This window comes from Schistocerca nitens, chromosome 1 (assembly GCF_023898315.1).
Source record: "Schistocerca nitens isolate TAMUIC-IGC-003100 chromosome 1, iqSchNite1.1, whole genome shotgun sequence".
NCBI classification, from domain to species: domain Eukaryota; kingdom Metazoa; phylum Arthropoda; class Insecta; order Orthoptera; family Acrididae; genus Schistocerca; species Schistocerca nitens.
In genome coordinates, this window is record NC_064614.1 from 130,902,847 (window position 1) to 130,925,052 (window position 22,206).

The window sequence follows — 22,206 nt, forward strand, 5'->3', positions numbered from 1 at the left end:
TACATCGAAAAAGTCCTAAGAAAAGCAACACTTTTTGCATTATCACGAAATAAGGGAGAATGTGTCACGGACATGGTTTAGGATTTGGGATGTACGCTATCAAATTAAAGGCATTTAAAAAAAATGGTTCAAATGTCTCTGAGCACTATGGGACTTAACATCTATGGTCATCAGTCCCCTAGAACTTAGAACTACTTAAACCTAACTAACCTAAGGAGATTACACAACACCTAGTCATCACAAGGTAGAGAAAATCCCTGACCCCGCGGGGAATCGAACCCGGGAACCCGGGCGTGGGAAGCGAGAACGCTACCGCACGACCATGAGATGCGGACAAAGGCATTTTTCGTTGCGGCAAAATTCCCCACGAATTTCCAATAACCAAGTTTCTCCTCTGAATGCGACAATATTTGGTTGCCACCGACCTACATACGGACAAACGATTATCATAATAAAATAAGGAAAATCAGAGCTTGATGGGAAGATATAGATGCTCGTTTTTCGAGCGCCCTGTTTGAGAGTGTGGTAATAGAGAATTATTGTGGAGGTGGTTCGATGAATCCTCTGCCAGGCACTTCAATATGATTTGCAGATTATCCATGTAGATGTACGTGAAGATGTAGGCAATTATAGTCGTTTTTCCCTCACTCCAACTGAGAGTTGAATAGCAGAGGAAATGACTATCTCAAAACACATGACATCTTAAACGTTGAGAAGCGTGAAAAACTAACTTCTCTTAAATCGAAGGGCAAATTACGAAGACTACACTCATCCAGTGTTTAATAATGAGGGCGCTAAATGACTTACAACAAAATTTAGAAATGCTGTTTTCTATGTGAGAGATGGATTCTTTAAAGACTCGGCGGTGGTGTGGTACTGCTGCTAATAATACGTCGGGCAATAAACAAGACATCATCATTGCGGTACAAGGAAGTTATTCGAAGTGTTACGACTCTCAATACGGCACGTCGCAATGGGACTTCGGAATATGTGGAGGACTTGTCTCGCTGATATGCTTGGATGACGCAGCGGTTCCTTCTCTGCCGGTCCGTACACAGATAGCGGCCGCCTTGCAGCTACCCTAGTGCCCTTGACTATTGCATCATCAAGCCACCTGATATAAGAGACCTGGCTCGGCGTATAACCTTGCAAAAGACTTCGCGTCGGCAGCAGCTACGTGAGCGCTTCAGCTACGACAACATCCGACTTATTCCATCTGAAGGCAGCTAAACAAGTCGCGAAATACTACCGTACGTAACTGACGCAGCAGCCATCTATGTCGAAGGCACGCAAGTTCGTCATTGCAAGTCTCTTCAATGGAGAGCCGAAAGTCGACGACTTCAGTATCGAGAAAGAAGAACTACCATCACTGAAGAATGGGCAGATATTGTGCGAGGCGGAGTACATCAGCGTCGACCCCTACCAGAGGGCGTACACGCATATGCACAAGGTTGGGTCTACCATGATCGGATCACAGGTTCGTAGTATTTACACTTGTCTGTCAAATTCAGCTAACAGTAGCACTAAATTCCTATTCAATCTTCTGTCCCATCTGACGCTACCTATAGAAACACAACTATTCCACAACCACACCGTTAGAATTTCCTCGTTCGTAATGTGATGAATTTGATGGCAGCACTCGATTTCAGGTCTGTAGCCCGGAAGTTCACTTGTACTGTGGCTGTTGTAGCTATTATCAGAAGTTGCTCATTACTAATACTGGACATGCTTTCTTGTATTTTCCAAATTACTTTTGCTTGGTTTTCACAAGAGTTAGACGAACTGACGATATGCTAACCCTCGAACGTGGAAACTTAGAGTTAAGTGTTGCCATCTGTTCCTGGGTACGGGATCTATCAAAATATCCTAACATCCTAATATTCAAATTTCCTAATGTGATAGTTAGGGGTGAGACATATGTCTGTTTTGATAGTTCCCGCAGCCAGCAACAGACGGCATCACTTATCTCTAAATGAATTTTATCCATAGTGGATGCTGTCGAATTGCGTGACTTCATTTATGAGGAGAAGAAAATTATCTGCTACCAGTCACAATAAAAGGTTATTTATTTTCACACGACCGGTTTCGGGCTTGCACCCGTCTTCAGGTGTTTATACAATCGTGTACATGTTTGTCCTTCAGTCTTTCGTTGTATATTAAATTCGGTTTCGTATATAATAATGTATTAGTAAGCATAGTTGATTGCCATTCGTCACATGTTATTGATCTCCAAAAGGACAAACATGTACATGAATGTATAAACACCTGAAGATGGGCGCAAGCCCGAAACCGGTCGTGTGAAAATAAATAACCTTATTGTGACTGGTAGCAGATGATTTTCTACAACGTATCTCTAAGTTTTTACATTTGAGGGTTAGCCCATTTACCCATGCATGGCTTAAATTGTAGATCAGCCTGACTTTCCGCAACATTAACTCACTGTCAACTGAAGCTTGGCGTCTACAAAAAATGTTTTTTAAGACGTGTCTCTCTCCACCAGTTTAAGAAAAGCTGTGTCACAAAACAATGGAAAAGCAAAGATTAAATAATATAATTAACCTACTTGAAGGCTTTTTTTTATTTATGTTAATATTTACTTCAGTCTTTCATTGTATATTAAATTCGGTTTCATATATAATAATGTATTAGTAACCAAAGTTGATTGCCGTTTGTCACATGTTAACAAAATATAATCTCCCGAAATTGAAAGGGACTCCCAATTTAGGAGTCAAGGGCCTCGTCTTAACGAATTTTGGTGCTGATTCGAAAAGTGCTCTTGTAGTTTGAGAGTCTAAGCTGTATTAATTCATCTAATGTATTTGGATTACTGACGAATGTGTTCTGCATGATCTTTTCGTCTTCCAGCATCTGCTGAATAAATGTTAGTTGTGAAATCAGGCTTTTAATTCAATTTGAAATCATGAAACAGTTTCTGTTTTGGTTATATGTGATATAATTCACAAATGAGTTGGTCTCACATGGAACTCATTATCCTACTAATGTCTTAGTTTGCAGTCGATACTCACTTCACGGTAACAAGATATGGGGTGATGAATTAAACTCGTTTCCACTTTTGACATATGAACACTAATCACTATATCATAATAAATTCGTATGAATCCAGGAAAGCTCGTAATGACTTCTTTACCTAACAACAAAAACTTCTGCTATGTCAGTGTTACTAAAATGAAAACACATGAAATACTTGCGAACACACAAAGACGTTTGTAACAGTCAATTTAGCCAATTAAATGTTCAGTTCACCAGCAACTTGAAATTACTACTCTTTTGCTCATTTTTACTTAGCCCTGGAGGCTCTAGTATGAGCACTACAATGCACAATGCGCTTTAGTTAGGTAGTACTGCACCCAGTTTTATGAATTGGTTGAATTTAAGTTAAGTGTGTGAAGAAAATGACTCGGTAGTGTAACGAAATTAAGCCATAACATGCTATGTTCCTCAGTCCTGCCGCGAACTGAGCGACATGTAAAGAAAATGGTTCTCATGGATATACTCTGCATGATTTGGACAGTGAATTTCGATAATTTAAACTAACAAAAAATCGTTTTGCTTTCAAATTTAACGAAAGTAACTATGCCAAAGTTTGACCACAAACACCTAAAGAACGTAGAACACGAAAATTCCCTCAAATAAATTCGCATAAATAAGGAAATGCCTAAATTTCGTACAGTTATAACTATAGCAGCCAAATAATTCCGCACTTGCTCATGAATATGTCGTAAAATAACGTCAGCTGTCAGATTGGAATGTCCCACCAGTAGCGTGCCTTGCAACAACGGCGGACGAGCCGCCTAACTGGGGCTAGTCAACAGGCCGTTGTGGCCGAGCGGTTCTAGGCGGTTCAGTCCTGAATCGCGCTGCTGCTACGGTCGCAGGTACTAATCCTGCCTCGGGAATGTATGTGTGTGATGTCCTTAGGTTAGTCACGTTTAAGTATTTCTAAGTCTAGGGGACTGATAACCTCGGATGTTAAGTCCCATAGTGCTCAGAGCCATTTGAACAATTATTTGGGATAGGTCGTGGCTCAGAATTTAATGGTAGTTTCCACCACAACATAGGCGGGATGGGACATACCACAACAAAACACGTAAATGTACCAGATACGCTCTATATAAAGGTTACACACATCCGTGAGAACACACCCCACGAAAACAATACATTCTACACCTGCAGTAACAACCACAATAAAATGAATAAATGAGGTGTTGGTAGTAAGTGGCAACAGCTAAAATTAATGGAGGATCAACAATGTCAGCATAGATAGTAAACACGCTTCACTGAAATTACACTGATTTATAAGGAAAACAAATATTGCGAAAAGTTTATAGCAAAAGAGAAAGACATTACATTGGAATCCACACGAAATTATTTGAGTCTTTACAGGGACAGAGAGCTTAGCGTTGCAGCTTATCTTTTTGTAGACGATGCACTGTGACGTCAGCAGCCACTCCGTGATGCTGGCAGCTTAATTATTGTAGCCCCATCAGCCATGAAATTACAATGGATAAATCCTCTTCCTCAGTGTACGATAACATTGTCTTGCGCTGCATCTGTTTTGTCATAAAGCAGTTAGACGAAGTTGTTGTTGTATGAATTGACATTAATATGTGTACGATTACAACGTTCTTTACACCGGCGTTTCTGTTTCTAACGTCCTATACACAGTTCCAAAACAGTGCAGAATGCACATTTACTCGCCTATCGTGCAGTTACAGTCGGTCCGATTTTAGCAGTCACAATCGAAAATTCAGAGTGCTGGCGGAAACAGAACCATACGTTATAAACACTTCAAAAGTCCCCCAAACAAACAGCATCAGGCTACTCATTAAGTTCCACACAAGATAATAAGTTCAAAGTACATTAACTCATGGAAATCAGTTACGTGCAAAACAGTACTGTTCTAACAGCGTTATTTACAGTCCATTCGCTTGATAATTATCACTGCTGTTTATAGTACTCAATGACGCTCACAGTATTCACTGTCCACCATTTCGTTTTGTAACGTCCTCGTCGAAATTTAGTTTATACAGTGATCGAAAAAATAAGAACGCGGCCATAGTTTTTCAACTGCTTCTTTCTAGAACGATTGCGCAACACAGGCGCGCACATAACGACGGTGCACTTAATGTCACTCTTCGACTGCCATCTATCGATATTGCCCAAGCAACACACAGCACATAGCTGTCCTACGTACTACATATGTTTTCACACACAGCGCATTTCACAAAAGCATTACAAAGAAGGTCAAATACACGCTGACACTATTGCATACTCAGTTAAAAGAGACTGATGTAACAATATTAATTAAGAAAAGTCAAATTTTCGTTTCATATTATCGAAAATGCAACAGATATTCTAAATCATCAAAGACTAAACGAAGTAGAAGGAAAGAAAGAAGAAAAAGATAAAAATATCTCCCATAATTATCAATATGAAATAAAAATATAGTCTTGGGTGAAGAGATTTTTATTTTCAAACTTCAATTACTCGTTTCGCGGATGGTAGACATCTACCACACCCGCGGCATAGGGGTAGTGTCTTTGATTAGTCCTCGCTGCCGGGTTCGAAACCAGCCTCCGATTAAATTTTGATTAATACGAAACACTGGCGGCCGCCGAAAATTTCCACCATAAGAAGTCACCCTTATCCTGCCAACGTCCTTGTCAAAGAGGACGGAGGAGCGGACAGAAGTTCAGGGCACTCTCTTCTCCTAGGGATGGAATACTGCCCCTAAAAAGGGAAGAATCGGTAGTGATAAACCCGAAGAGGGCGCAAAAGGCAATGGGAACCACTGCATTAAATACGCATAATATGTATCCAGAGGACATTTGGCCTTTAATTGGAAAAGTATCATGATGATCTCTCCACTGGCAAAAGAAACCGGAATAGTACCCCATTCGGATCTTCGGGAGGGGCTTGCCAGTGGTGAGGTGACCATGAGAAAAAGATTGAATAACCAACGAAACGATAAATTTCTACTAGTCGGGACGTGGAATGACAGAAGCTTGAACGTGGTAGGGAAGCTAGAAAATCTGAAAACGGAAATGCAAATGCTCAATCTAGATATAGTAGGGGTCAGTGAAATGAAATGTAAAGAATACAAGGATTTCGGCAGATGAGTATAGGGTAACAACAACAGTGGCAGAAAACAATATAACGGGAATAGGATTCGTTATCAATATTAAAATATGGCAGAGAGTGTATTACTGTCATCATGTCAGTGATAGCGTTGATGTTGTAAGAATCGACAGCAAACCAACACCGACGACAGCAGTTAAGGTATACATCCCGACGTCGCCAGCTGAAGACGAAGATATAGCGAAAGTATTTGAGGATGTTAAAAAGGTAATACAGTACGTAAGTGGGGATGAAAATCTAATAGTCATGAGGGACTTTTGTAGGGTAAGAAGTAGAAAAAAGTTTACTGAAAAATATGGGCTTTGGGCGAGTAATGAGAGAAGAGAAAGGCTAATTCAGGTCTGTAATTAATTTCAGCCAGTAATAGAGAATAATCGGGTCAAAAACCGCAAGAGGTGGAGGTATACTTGGAAAACGCCAGGTGATAAAGGAAGATTTCAGTTAGGTTACATCATAGACAGACAGAGATTCCGATATCACATGCTGGATTGTAAGACGTACTTAGGAGCAGATATAGACTTAGATCACAATGTAGCAGTGAAGTAAAGAAGGCTGAAGTGATTAGTCTTGAAAAATCAATACGCAAAGAAGTACCAAGGAACAACGAGATACGCTTGAGGTTCTCTAAGTCTGTAGATACAGCAAAAACGAACATCTGAAAAGGCAGTACAGTTGAAGAAGAATGGACATCTCTAAAAAGGGGAATCACAGAAGTTTAAAAGTAAAACCATAGGTACAAAGAAGGTAACTGCGAAGAAACTATCGGTAACAGAAGAAATATTTCAGTTGACAGACAAAAGAAGAAAGTGTGAAAATTTTCAGGGAAATTAAGGAATACAGCAATACAACTCATTGGGGAATAAAATAAATAGGAAGTGCACGAAAACCAACACGGAGTGGCCGCACGATAAATGTAAAGAAATCAAAAAGAAATGACTGTCGGAAGGAGGGACTAAACCTATAGGAAAGTCAAAACAAATAAGGCAGAAGAGATGATAACGTGCCACCAGAATTTCTAAAATTTTTGGGTTGGTTCAAATGTCTCTGAGCACTATGGGACTTAACTTCTGAGAGGTCATCAGTCCCCTAGAACTTAGAACTACTTAAACCTAACTAGCCTAAGGACATCACACACATCCATGCCTCAGGCAGGGTTAGAACCTGCGACCGTAGTGGTCACGCGGTTCCAGACTGTAGCGCCTAGAACCGCTCGACCACCCCGGCAGGCCAAATTATTGTGGAAGTGGCAATAAAACGACTAATCACGTTGGCGTGTAGAATGTATGAGTCTGGGGACGTGCCATCCGACGCTCAGAAAATATCATCCACATAATTCCGAGTACTGCAAGAGTTGACAAGCGCGAGAATTATCGCACAATCAGCATAACAGCTCACGCATACAAGTTGCTAACAAGAGTAACATACATAAGAACAGAAAAGAAAACAGAAGATGTGTTAGATGACGATCAGTTTGGCATCAGGAAAGGTAAAGGCACCAGAGAGAGAATTCTAACCTTGCGGTTGATAATGGAAGCAAGACAAAACTAAAATCAAGACACTTTCATTGGCTTTGTCGATCTGGAAAAATTGTTCGACAATTTGGAATGGTTCAAGGTGTTCGGCATTCTGAGAACAATAGGGGTAATCTATAGGGAGAGTCGGGTACTAATATACAAAAGAGCCAAGAAGGAATAATAAGAGTGGACGACCAAAATCCAAGTGCTCCGATTAAAAAGTATGTAACACAGAGATGCAGTCATTTATCCCTACTGCTCAATCAATATATCGAAGAAGCAATAACGTAAATAAAAGAAAGATGCGGAGTGGGATTAAAACTCAAGGTGAAAGGATATCAATGTTACAATTCACTGATGACATCGTTATCCTGAGTGTAAGTGAAGAAGAACTACATGATCTGCTGAATGGAATGAACCGTCTAATGAGTACGGAATATGGATTGAAAGTAAATCGAAGAAAGACGAGAGTAATGAGAAATAGCGGAAATGAGAACAGCAGAAACTTCACGTCAGATTGATGGTCACGAAGTAGATGAAGTTAAGGAATTCTGCTACTTACTCAGAAAAATAACCAATGACGGACATAGCAAATAGGAGGACATCAAAAGAAGACTAGTACTGGCAAAAAGGGCGTTGCTCGCAAAGATACGTCTACTATTATTACACATAAGCCTTAATTTGAGGAAGAAATTTCTGAGAATGTACGTTTGGAGCACAGCTTTGTATAGTAGTAGAACATGGACTGTGGAAAAAGTGGAACATACGAATGTTGAAACTTAGGTGTATTGATAAGGTAAGGAATGAGGATGTTCTGCGCCGAATCGGAGAGGAAAGGAAAATGTGGAAAACACTGAGATGAAGAAGGAACGGGGTGATAATGACATTTGTTAATACATCAGGGAATGGCTTCCATGGTAGTACAGGGAGCAGTTGAGGGCAAAAACTGTTGAGGAAGACAGAGATTGGAGCGAATGCAGGAAATAAATGACGTAAGTTGCAAGTGCTAATCTGAGATGAAGAAGTCGACATAGGAGAGGAATTCATGACGGGTCGATCAAACGAGTCAGAAGACTGATGACTCAAAAACAAGAAAAACAGAGAAAGGCATCTTCACATTACAGAAACTAGTAACTGCGCACGCAATCCATAGAAACGATTATACGATGCGAATAATTCGGCGAAATGCGATTACGATACAAAAAAATAAATATATAATCCTTCGCAACCAAGACCTTACTTTTATCTCAGTTCTTACGCTGTTTACTGTATCAGCAGCAACGATGTAATGGAACGGATTATCAATTTCTTCACAAATTTCAAGTACAATTAAATATCTTTCAGTTGCAATAATATTATCCCTTTCGTGGGGGAGTGTTGTCATTATACAGGGTGCGTGCCGTGTTAGTCACTTCGTCGTATGAAAAGAAGCGTTAGCGCCGAAATACAGTGTCGAAGCAACAGTCTACATTTGGTTTCTTTTCTTATAAAAGACATCTTATTGCAGAAGACATAGGCGAGTTTGATTCTACACAACCAAATAGTTGCGAATGTGATGGTGATTTGCATATTGAATCTTTAATTTCTCTTCCTCATTCTTCGAACGAAAACTTGTACCTTTTCTGATACATTCTTAAGTCGTCATCGTAAATAAAGTTTTGAACACGAAATTAAGTACCACTGAAAATGGGAACGTAGGTGCAGCTGGCAGTAATTTGGACGCTATTGGGGTGGGGCTTTTTCCAAATTGTGTGAAATGCATTTGAAAAATAATAACGAAGCTCTTCAAGAAACTAAGAGAGTGTTCATTTCTGTACCTTTGAACAAATTTCGGAAAGCTACTGAAGCTAGAAAAGCACACCAAGTCAGAAAAACCTACCAACCCCTTGGCATCTGAAATTTCTAGATTACAGGGACTAAACACTCAAGTTCATGAGCATATAATTAATTAAAATGAAACTGAGAATGTGTTACATCGCCAAACAGTGTCTTCTTTAATCGGAAATGTGTTTCTTGTTGGTAAGGAAGGAATTCTCAACAAAACAAAATATAAACCTCCAGTTCACAAGATAATACCAAAAAGCGACATTAATCTTGAAAAGTGAATTAAATTTCAAAGTGAAAGATCGACATACGTTTGCAAATATTCTGTTTCAGAATTGGTAAACTAGATTGGTAAGGTTCTAGATAACCAATATGGTTCAAAATGATTCAAATGGCTCTGAGCACTATGGGACTCAACTGCTAAGGTCATTAGTCCCCTAGAACTTAGAACTACTTAAACCTAACTAACCTAAGGACATCACAAACATCCATGCCCGAGGCAGGATTCGAACCTGCGACCGTAGCGGTCTTGCGGTTCCAGACTGCAGCGCCTTTAACCGCACGGCCACTTCGGCCGGCTAACCAATATGAAACAATTATCCATGATAAATACTTTTACTGAATGAAAATCGTATCAACAAGTGTTTCTAACCGGAGTGACCAGTCTTCTATAGTTCCTTATCTTGTGCTGTCTTCCGTCTTTTGAAGTGCAGTAAAGGTTTTAATTTCTGGTATAATTAAAGAGTATTACAGTTGAATCTATGTTTACAGCAATTGTCAGTGAACTGCAATGACGAAAATTTTCTAACATTAAACTAGTAAAATGCCCTTCCGATGGTGCTGCTAACTTTAATGGATCTGCCACTGGGGATCCGCGTTCGGTTACCTCAAAGAAAAAGGGCCACGAGCGGCGCACATTCACTGCAGAGCACACTTTTTCACTGCAAATCGACCACGGCTTCTGAATACAAATACGAAGTGTGCACTACTCGTAAACAACCTCCGCTGATGCCTAGTCTATACTGAACTTGCACAGTCCGGCGCGACACGTACCTTACCCTCATTGTTGACTGTCAATCACAACCATCCCATTGCTACCACTTTTTGCATTGTTTTGCCTATCCTCTGTACATGTTACGGTACTGTTGTTGTTAATGTAAGGTATGCAACTTTCAGAGGTGATAATATGGACGAAGACAAGACAAAATATTCTGGAAACATCGGCTCTAAAACACATACCTTAAAGAGCTATTTGCCCTTGTTTAATATAGATGTTTCACACTAGCGGAGATGATCAAGTGTTCCTGAGGTATACATTTTAGAGCCATGTTTACTGGATATCTTTTCTTGTTTTGGTACATATTAGCACTTATGAAAGTTTCCTACCATACTGGTACATTGTCGATGACCTCCTAACTGGCTGTTTTCTGCTTATCAGTGGTTTTGGCATTATTGCTGTACGCCTTGTTTTTAATACAGCCCCGCAAAAACGGAGTCATTATGTTCAAACCATCCTGCTGGACGAACATCCGCAACTGAGCATTATACTAGAGGTTAAAAATACCGCTTCAGTTGTAAATTCCTTTTATGAAACGACCAGTTTCGGGCTCCCATAAGCCCATCATCAGGTGTCTGAACTGTGCTGTGGCCCCCAAGCGCCGCGGTGGTCGTGTACTAGGAGCAGTTTGCTACCTATGAGCTCAGAACAGGTAGTCACTGTTGCGACACCATACGATGGGCTTATGAGAGCCCGAAACTGGTTATGATAATAAAAGAAATTTACAACTGAAGTGATATTTTCAACTTCTTGCGCTTATGTTCAGTTCCAGAGAATATGATGGCCAATAGAGGTCCATGCCACTGGCACCTGGGTATCCCAGAACAAAAATGCGGTCCTCCAGGACATCACTCTGCTCTTTCGATGCCTGGTTGGCCAAGCGGTTCTAGGCGCTACAGTCTGGAACCGCGCGACCACTATGGTCGCAGGTTCGAATCCTGCCTCGGGAATGGCTGTGTGTGAAGTCCTTAGGTTAGTTAGGTTTAAGTAGTTCTAAGTCCTAGGGGACAGATGACCTTAGAAGTTAAGTGCCATAGTGCTCAGAGTCATTTGAACCATTTGAACCTCCTTCGATGGAGTCGAGCTCCATCCTGCATGAACCACACCTTGTCCAAGTATGGGTCACTTTGGATAATGAGGATTAAATCGTCTTCCAAAACCTTCATGTACCTTTCGGTAGTCACCGTGCTATCAAGGAATATCGGGACGATTATTCCGTGACTGGACATTGCACAGCACACAGTCACTCATTGAGGGTGAAGAGAGTTCTCGATGGCGAAATGCGGATTCTCAGTCAATCAAAAGCGCCAATTAGGCTTGCTTACGAACCCATCCAAATGAGAGTGGACTTCGTCGCTAAACCAAACCATAGAGCGCACACTAATTCAAAAAAAAATGGCTCTGAGCACTATGGGACTCAACTGCTGTGGTCATAAGTCCCCTAAAACTTAGAACTACTTAAACCTAACTAACCTATGGACAGCACACAACACCCAGCCATCACGAGGCAGAGAAAATCCCTGACCCCGCCGGGAATCGAACCCGGGACCCCGGGCGTGGGAAGCGAGAACGCTACCGCACGACCACGAGATGCGGGCCGCACACTAATTCCCATGATGTGCCACAGCCAACTGTGCAGTTTTAACTGTCGAATGCAAACTGTTTAGAAGTATGACGATTTCATTTAATATTGTTCAATAATTGTAAGCCTGTAAATATCAGTGACGTTTCTGGACATGGGATAATATGCTAAACTTGATGTACTATGTCCTCTCTACAGCCTCCATAAGTGTGTAACACGAATTGTTAAACAGCCTGATATAAATACATTCATACTTACTTTATTATTATTGTTATTATCGTATGCATCAATTACACTAATACTCATTTATCAAAACCATGAAATATATGTAAAAATGAACATGTGAAATTACATACAGTACAGAAGATTTAAAACGGCTCAGACTACACTCGGGTGTTGATGGTCTCGATTCAGCGGAGTACCTCGTGAGATGCTTGATGGAGCTTCTCAGTGCCACCAGGGAAGCGTCTGATTGGACATTCATTCACAATGTGGCTCATTATTTGGGTGTCACCGCAGTCACACACACTGTCACTTGAAAAGCCCCACTTGCGAATGTTGCATTTGCACCTACCCTCTTCAGTCCGATATCTGTTGAACTGCACCCACACCTCCCTTGGTTGGTGGAAGCCTGGAACTGGAACTCTTGGACTGTCTACGAGTTCGTGGTTTCGGGTTCTTGTAGCTTGCCACTCGCGTTTACACTCTGATTCCTAATCTCATAAATGAGTTCAGTTGGATGTCTACTTTCACTATGTGGGCGCTTCGGAGCCAAAATGGTGCACAGTATTCTGTTGCAGAACATACCAGTGCAAGGGATGCTCCTCAGAGGACTGATGTGGTTGCTCCCCATGTACTGCCTGCCAGCTTTCTCAAAAGGTTCACTCGTGTTTGTATATTCTTCGTCAGGTCGGAAAGGTATATTTTGTATGTTAAAGTTCTGTCCAGAGTGCCTCCCAGGTATTTTGGGCTTTCGTTATATGTGATTGTGCCAAGAGGGCCGACTGATTTTTGCTGATGAAAGGCGATTAGAGAGGTGGAACAGGCCTACATCGATTTTAGAAACATTTGGTCTCAGTCGCCATGTAACGCCGGAAATGCATATCCTCCTATCTCCATCTATTGTACTATAAATTTCTTCCTTATTTTGTTACCTGAAGATATGACATGTCGGTGTCTTTGTATAATGTAATTGTTTTACAATTTGTATACATATTTTTGTGCATTTACGTCGATGTATGATTAGTTTGTTTTGTAAATATTATTTGTATTTTCACGCTGGGTCTGGCCTAGGGAAAACTATGCTATCCAACGATTACATCGATAGGTCATGTGGAGAACCAAAGTGTTTAGGATCTTTGGTAGTGTTAACTCTGCCACGTGGAGCGCGGGCAGAGCAGAGTCTGGCTGGAGTAGGGCGGTGGAGCAAGTGTGTTGTGTGAAGCTCCCGCGAGTTGCCGTGCTTTTGGGGTTTGGCAGCATGTAATTGCGTTCGACTTGCTATGATAGTTTCTGACATGGTGTCGCGGACGGGAAGCATTAGCTGGCGCACATCAAAAGCCTGTTTCGCCTGGTGACAGTGTCGAGAAGAAGGCACGCCAACATCCAGCTTCTGCAACAACGAAGGAGGACAATGAGTGACTGTCGCCACCTCCTCGACCGACGACTTCAAACATTCAATCAATCAACAAGGAAGACTGGAAACATGTAAAGTTTTAGAACTGTATGGCAGACCTCCGCTTTTAAAACTATTCCATCACAAAAATACAGCAACTTAGCATGAACCTTTGTTGCTCATTGCCCCAGTTGCATTACCAAGTAGAATCTCTTCCTTTTCTGGAATGAACCCGAGTGTCATTGAAATTCTAACGCCAGCATTAAAGTAATATCATTCCAATTCACTGCTTTAATTTCAAAGTTCAGTTGAGGTATTCATAGCTGGCTACAATATTAGGATTACACAAGCACAAAATAAGACTGCAACTTTTGTTACCATATTTTAGCTTACCTGTGATTGCAGCTCAGCTTGGTACGTACTAAATTTTACTATTGTTAATTGTTCAGAATCATTTAATTCAAGTTCAAAGTTAAATCTCTTATTTCTAAATTGCGTAGATTCAAGTAGCTTTTGAAATGATTGTTGAGGTAGCCCAAGAATAACCGTATTTTACTGAATTTCGTAGTGTTTCAGAAACAAAGCTCACTATTAATTTCAGTCACTAAATTAACTTCCAATTTTCCAGTGTTATGAATTCTTTTGCTAAATTAAGTCAGAGTGTAGCGAAATTTATTACTTCTGACGAACATTCAGTTTTCACACAACACTTGTCAACCTTCAGTTGCCACGCTGTTAGTGCCACTTATATGTGCAATAACCTTTGTTTTTCAGTTATTATAGTAGTTGTCCATAAGACTGGCGACCGCAATTTTCCCGTAATCTCAAATATCTAGCTAACACCAGTTAATTGTTAATGTAACGACCGCACGTTTACTTTCTTTATTAACTTTACCCCTTTTCAAAATTAATTTCCATCAGTTTCATTTACAGTTTTCCTTTAATTAAGATGTAACCATTTCCTCCCTCTTTAACGACTGATTAACTTCGGTGATGATTGATTTCCCCAAATTTCCATTACGTACACGCCGTTTAATTTATCACAGTCGTTAAGGTCGATAAGTGAGGGGGAGGTTACACGAGGCGACCGTGGCAGGACAATCTTCGAATCTGCGGTTGTTCTGGACACGAATTTTGCATTGTGCAAATCTCATAACAAAGTACTGAATACGAACAGGTCGTTACGTCAGTGAGAATAAGTAGTGGGAGGAATCCTAATTAGATTTGAAATTTGTCATTTATATTGAAAATTTGTAAAATGAATGAAGGCAACAATTACCAGAATTTGGTAGACTTGGGTACGGAACAATTGGTCGAACAGTGGGAAACGTGCACCGCAGAACCCATTGTTCAGGGGCAGGTGGCTAGCATGAAAGACGTGACCGCCGAAACGCAACAAAGAGAAGAAATGGAATTCCATACTTTAGAAAATGTTTCGGAATCGGAAGTGAAAACCAAATCTGAACCAACTGGTGACGAATACTGGGGGACAAGTTCAGCAAAGCTGATTGTCAGGTGTTATTCATATTCAGAAAGGTCTTCACTCTGACATGAAATTGCCAGTTCACCTGCATATTGAAATTTTCGGCGGGTCAAACTCGGCAGGTCACCTGTGTAAAGGTTGAATAACACTGGAACAAGAACAGAGCCCTGAGGTAGTCCGTCACTGAGTACATGCCATTTGCTTTTCTCTTCTCCTTGATGCACTTTAAACCGACTATTGCTTAACATGTTACTTAAGAGGTTGCCTAGAGTTCTGCAAGGTAATGATAATTCCAACAGCGATTACGAAATTAACAACAATATGAAACTTATGCAAATGGCATTGTTCAGAGTCAACCTGGAAACGTACTTACTATATAACAGTTATAGTACGTATGGGTAATATGGTCTCAGTAAGTGAGCATGTTGTGAATGTAAGTGTCATGTCTTACTTACCTAACATGGAGCTACACCAAACAGAGGCCATTTCAAAAGCCCAATAGCGTGTTATACAGACGTGTGGTCTCCTGCGGTTGAATTTTTTTTTCTTTTTTCAGGATTGGTTCCACTACTGACAGACTGGCCGCTTGTTTCTGGTTGGTTCCAGGTGGCGCGTATCGTCGAGAGCCGTTCGCCGGAGTACCCAGTGGGACGTCACGTGGTCGCGTCACTAGGATGGCGTGACAAAACAGTGATGACCATGGCGCCAACGGATGACGACATCCTGCCGCCGGTGCTGGTGCCAGACTACGGAGACCTGCCACTGTCGCTGGCGCTGGGAGTGCTGGGAATGCCGGGAGCCACCGCCTACTTCGGACTGCTCGACATCTGCCACCCCAAGCCTGGGGAGGTGGTGGTCGTCAGTGGCGCGGCGGGTGCCGTGGGCTCCATAGTCGGGCAGATAGCGCGCATTAAGGGCTGCAAGGTCATCGGAATTGCGGGCTCCGACCTAAAGGTAATCATTTAGTGTGAGTTGTCCCATTTACTTCTGTTCGCTTTTTATTTGGAAATTTCCTAAGAGTGAAGAATACTTCATTAAGAGCCGAAAAAGTGACAGTACCATCCATGGAAGAGATATTTCCGGTATGAAATTTTCACTCTGCAGCGAAGTGCGTTCTGATATGAAACCTCTTGGCAGATTCTAACTGTGTTAGGGACTGAGACTCGAACTCGGGACCTTTGCCTTTCGCGGGCAAATACGCAACCAGAAGAGCGTCTGTGAACATTGGAAGGTAGAAGATGTGGTACTGGCAGAATTGAAGCTCTGAGAGCGGTTCGTCGATCTTGCTTCGGTAGCTCAGTCGGTAGAGCACTTGCCTGCGATAGGAAAAGGCCCTGGGTTCGAGTCTCGGTCTCTCACACAGTTTTAATCGGACAGGAAGATTCATATCAGGACACATCTGCTGCAGAGTAAAACTTTCATATTGGAAACGTCCCCCAGGCTGTGGATGAGCCATTTCTCCGGAATACTCTTTCTTCCAGGAGCGCAAGCTCTGCAGACTTCGCAGAAGAGCTTCTGTGAAGTATGGAAGATATGAGACGAGGTACTTGCAGAATTGGAGCTGTAATGGTGGATCGTGAGTCGTGATGGTGAGCTTAGTCGGTAGAGCACTTGTCCGCGAAAGGCAAAGGTCCCGAGTTCGAGTCTCGGTCCCTCTCACAGTTTTAATCCGCTATTAACTTTCATGGAAGAGGTACTTTAAAACAGAGTGGAGCATATCACCAGAAGGGAGTTCATATTCTGATAATTACAGAGTGGCAATGGAAACTTGAGTCCATTATATCGCTATGACATGTGGCACACTGTGTATCCCAGGAGGAATCAATAATATTCAGGGGTACAAAGGGGACGATCATTTGAATCGAAAAACGTTACCTGGACATATGCCTAGTTCCGAATGCTTTCCAAGATTGAACACATTTAATCTTCTTCGTTATTCGGCATAGAAAAAACTACTTTTGAACCTGAATTTTACGTGCCCGTTCTATAGAGCTGTCCCAAATTAGTGTAATGCTGTACACTTTTTATCGATATATATCAGCTGGCAGAGTAAAACATGAAGGATAACCAGATGTTGTGTGGCGGTAACAGTCAGCGTGGGCCAGGGCGGCCATGTATTCGTTATTCTAACTGTTTTATTGTTCCTGCTAATAGATATCTATAAAACAGAAGTAGTGCACTAATCTATATTGAATGTGGAAGTAAAATTCCTCTTTAAAAATAGTTCTTCTGTATAGGATAACAGAAAATAAATAAAAATGAGCATTAAATTCGCTATACATCCGAAACCATTTGAAATAAGGGTGTATGTCCACATGAAGTATTCTTTGCTTCAGACTATCATCCCTGTCATATCCCACAATACTGACCATTCACCCTGTTTCACCCTGTACTATGTATCTGTTATTAAAGGTTATTCACAAGTAGGGGAGAGTCCTGAATTCTGGAAAAATAAGGAATTTACAAATATGAAAATTTTCTTCAAAGTACGAGTACTTAGGAACAATTATAATGTTCAGATGTAAATGTGCTACAATCGACTACACACTAATAGGCAGTAAGTGGAGTCGAATTAGGAATTAGTATTATAAAAAACCAGTGGTTGTTGTTGTTTTTGTGTGGTCTTCAGTTGAAAGAGTGGTTGGATGCAGCTCTCCATGCTGCTCTATCCTGTGCAAACCTCTTCAATTCCGAGTAACTACTGCAACCTACATCCTTTTGAATCGGCTTAGTTTATTCATCTCTTGGTCTCCCTCTACGACTTTTATCCTCCACATTTCCCTCCAATACTACATTCATGATCGCTTGATGCCTCGGAAGATATCCTACCAACCGATCCCTATCAAGCTGTGCCGCAAATTCCTCTTCCTCATTAATTGCATGATCTACCCAGCTAATCTTCAGTATTCTTTTGTAGCACCAAATTTCAAAAGCTTTTATTCTCTTCTTCTTTAAACTGTTTATCGTCCATGTTTCGCTTCCATATATGGCTACACTTCTTACAAATACTGTCAGAAAAGACTTCCTGACACTCGTGTGATGTTAACAAATTTCTCTTCTACAGAAACGATTTTCTTGTCATTGCCATTCTGCATTTTATATCCTCCCTACTCGACCATCATCAGTTATTTTCCTTCCCAAATAGCAAAGTCTAGTCTATGTATCTCATTTCCTAATCTAATTGCCTCAACATCATTTGATTTTAATTCTACAACATTGCACTAATCTCGTTTTGCTTTTGTTCATGTTCATCTTATATCCTCCTTTCAAGACACTGTCCATTTCGTTGAAATGGTCTTCCCAGTCCTTCGCCATCTCTGACAGAATTATAATGTCATAGTCAAACCCCAATTTTTTTCTTCTCCCTGGACAATAATTCTTACTCCAAATGTTACTTTTGTTTCCTTTGCTTCTTGTTCAATATACAGATTGAATAACAGTGGGAATAGGCTACAATCCTGTCTCACTCGCTTCCAACCACTGCTTTCCCTTCGTGCGCTTGGTCTCTTACAACTGTCGCCTGGTTTCTATACAAATCGTAAATAGCGTTTCGCTCCCTGTATTTTTGCCCTGCACAATCAGAATTTGAAAGAGACTATTCCAGTAAACATTGTCAAAAGCTTTCTCTACGTCTACAAATGCTGTAAACGTAGGTTTGCCTTTCCTTAACGATCTTCTAAGATAAGTCATAGGGTCAGTATTGGCTCAAGTGTTCTTACATTTCTGCGGAATCCAAACATGTCTTCCCCGAGGTCTGCTACTACCAGGTTCTCCATACGTCTGTAAACAATTCGTGTTAGTATTTCGAACGGTAACTTATTAAACTGATAGCTCGGCAATTTCCACACCTGTCAGCACCTGCTTTTATTTGGAATTAAAATGCCAGTTATTATTAAAAAATATTTTGAGGCAGTACCTACTCCCAGATAACATAAATTTCCATTTTCAGTACAGGGAAAACTGGTTAGACATCGAAGAAACATAGTTCATTTCTAAGTATCATATGTTCCATGGTAAAAAGCCTACAGGCATTTCAACATAGAAGATGGTGCACGTCTGAGGAAGTATGGCTTAACCACCCACAATATTGCTGCCCAAATCATAACCGACCCCCACCATGCTCTACACTTGGGACGTAAACTTGGCCAGAAGCTGGAAACGATGTGCAACAAGACTCATCCGTCCGAATGTCATTTTTATCTTGCTCTATTGACAGTGTTTTGAGGTTTCGGCTGCGTACTTTTTGTTACGGTCTTTTTTTTACGACTAATATCTGACTTTGGAACTACAGCTCACCCTACGATTCCGTGAATATGTTGTTTTGATGCTGACAGGTTTCGCGAATGGGACATTCAGTTCTGCAATCCATTTTCGACCCGAATATATAATAAATTTCCTTTACCTTAGAACGTTTAACATTGCAGCGTGTCAGCAATCGTGAATAATTTAATGATTATAAAGAATTCGCCTCGATTGCAAATAGAAGCCGAATGTTGACCTAGGTTTCGGCGCGGATAACCACGCCTTCTTCGGAACACACTAAAACTACAAACTGCCTAACGAGGCATGGTCCTACATTCATACAGAACGCCCAAAAGGGCAAAAGACTCGCATAAGATGTAAAATAAACGGTGCGTGTCTACCATGTCAATAGCCGTACTTAGCTCAAACGCCAGAAGCGTGCTTCCTCACCCGAGCAAATGTTCGGTGGGCTGCGGGCTCTCAGGTAAACTCCACCTGAGAGCTAGTACAGCTATTGACATGGTACACACGTACCGTTTATTTTACATTTTATGCGAGTCCCTTGCCCTTTTGGGCGTTCTGTATTAATGTTTGACCATGCCTCTTTAGGCAGTTGGTAGTTTTAGTGTGTTCCGAAGAAGGCGTGGTTATCCGCGCCGAAAACCTAGGTCAACATCCGGTTTCAATTTGCAATCGAGGAGGATTCTTTATAATCCTTTACTTTACATATATGGTCACAAACGTTTTGTCAACAGATTACCTGTTTCGGTCTATAATAACCATCTTCTGATCTGTTTTATAAAAACAATGTTCTATGGCAGCAGTACATTAGGATATTGTTTTTATAAAACACATCTGAAGATGCAAAATAATCGACCGCAACTGATAATCTGTTGACAAAAAGGTTGTTACCAAAGACGTAAAGTAAGTAAATGTTTTCTTCAACGACCATTTGTCACGATCAGTCACCACATACATTCCTCCGCGTTGTCACTTAGCAGACGATGTTTCTCCACTTTCCTTGTATGTGGTATAAATCCAGAATACGGTACCTCTTGAAACTCCAGCAACTTTAAGTATGGAAGCACCCATCATACAACCACAAACAGTTTGCCCACGTTCGATTTCACTCATCTCCAGCACAATCCACTCGCGACTACACAGACCAGTGGTTCTGGTCACGACTGTCATTCGTAACGTTTTGAGGAGATTGACAGGTGCCGTTCGTGGCCAAATACAACAGCGCAACAAGCGGGATTCGCTAGTACTTGCACTTAAGTTCAAGTATAGATTTCTCGTTGTGTTTCCAAATTTTTGTCCAACCACTGTATTTTATAAGGTCTTCACACTACTAATCGTGCATGACGCATGCATTTCTCCTTTTTTTTACATGTAAATAATTTTCTTTCTCTGTTACATCCTATCTGCAGGTCAAGTGGCTGAAGGAGGAGCTAGGTTTCGACCACGCCTTCAACTATAAGACGGTGAACGTGGAGAAGGCGCTGAAGGAGGCTGCTCCAGATGGCGTCGACGTCTACTTCGACAACGTGGGAGGCGTACAGAGCAGAGCGGTGATTGCCAACATGAGGCAACGCGGCCGAATCTCCGTGTGCGGCTGCATCTCCACCTACAACTCCACCAAGGTAGCCATGGTGCCCGATGTCCAGATACACGTGCTCGGGAAGGAACTCAAGATGGAGGGCTTCATTGTGACCCGGTGGCTGGGCCAGTGGGACAAGGCGTTTAAGGAGATGGCACAGTGGATCAAGGAGGGAAAACTCAAATACAGGGAGACGGTCACAGAGGGCTTTGAGAACATGCCAGACGCTTTCATCGGTATGCTCAGGGGCGAGAACCTGGGTAAAGCTGTCGTTAAAGTGTGACATCACTTGTCCGTGTAACTGGAATTCAAGAATTGGAGCACTATTTTAAGGAAACTGAGAGCAATCGCTTCACCACAATAAGCACATAATATAGATGGAAAGACAGTCGCCAGCTTGTATTACCACTTTTGTAAATAAGTAGCATAATCGACGTCGTCAGACCTCTGTATCGGGATTAATTTGTAATTTCTGTATGGAAACAAATGATAACTTTGTAATAACATAGGAGTCATTACTAATTTACCCTCACACCACTTAATCCTACATTCTACCTATGTTATAATTTATTTATATATTTCGTCACCATTAGTGTACTGCTCCATTGGAATGACGTTTTCAAACAAAGGAGCATTGTTATTATTTTTAAGTGCTTTATTGTCTGGTACAGGCACACGAGATTTAAAACGAAATGTGGAACAGTACAAGGCTTTATGTTTGAACTTTGTGTTAATTTTTCACAAATTCTATTATCAATATCATTTATTAAGATGTTTGCTGGTATGAATGAAATTAGGCTTTTGCTCGGAGGCCTTCCTTTTTATGTGGATAAGATGTTAAACTGAATTTAGTTTCACTCAAGTGGTTACTTTCATGATTCCTATCAGTTCCTTGTACTGGTATTTGGTGAATTAGGGTCTCTTGCCAGTTGCTTTTGTATGGTGTTGGTTGTATTACTGTGTGGGATTAATGTGTATATGTTTTGGACATCAAAAGACATGTTTCTCACATGTTAGATCTATATATCTTATATATTGTGGCTTAATTCGGAGGAATTTTATATATATATCCGTTCTTATCTATTTATTAATGTGCAGCTAAATGTCAGGAAGTGGACTTTGCAATGTGG

The 22,206-nt window shown here is 41.1% G+C and overlaps 1 protein-coding gene across 1 annotated transcript; it reads left to right on the plus strand.

Moving 5' to 3' along the window:
• Positions 1 to 1,165: 1,165 nt before the first annotated feature.
• On the plus strand, positions 1,166 to 21,580 carry LOC126243002 (prostaglandin reductase 1-like). The gene is made up of 3 exons (XM_049948131.1): positions 1,166 to 1,477; positions 15,841 to 16,188; positions 20,907 to 21,580. The coding sequence occupies exons 1-3, from the start codon at positions 1,277 to 1,279 to the stop codon at positions 21,357 to 21,359; spliced, it is 1,002 nt and encodes a 333-aa protein (XP_049804088.1). The 5' UTR covers positions 1,166 to 1,276; the 3' UTR covers positions 21,360 to 21,580.
• Positions 21,581 to 22,206: the final 626 nt, after the last annotated feature.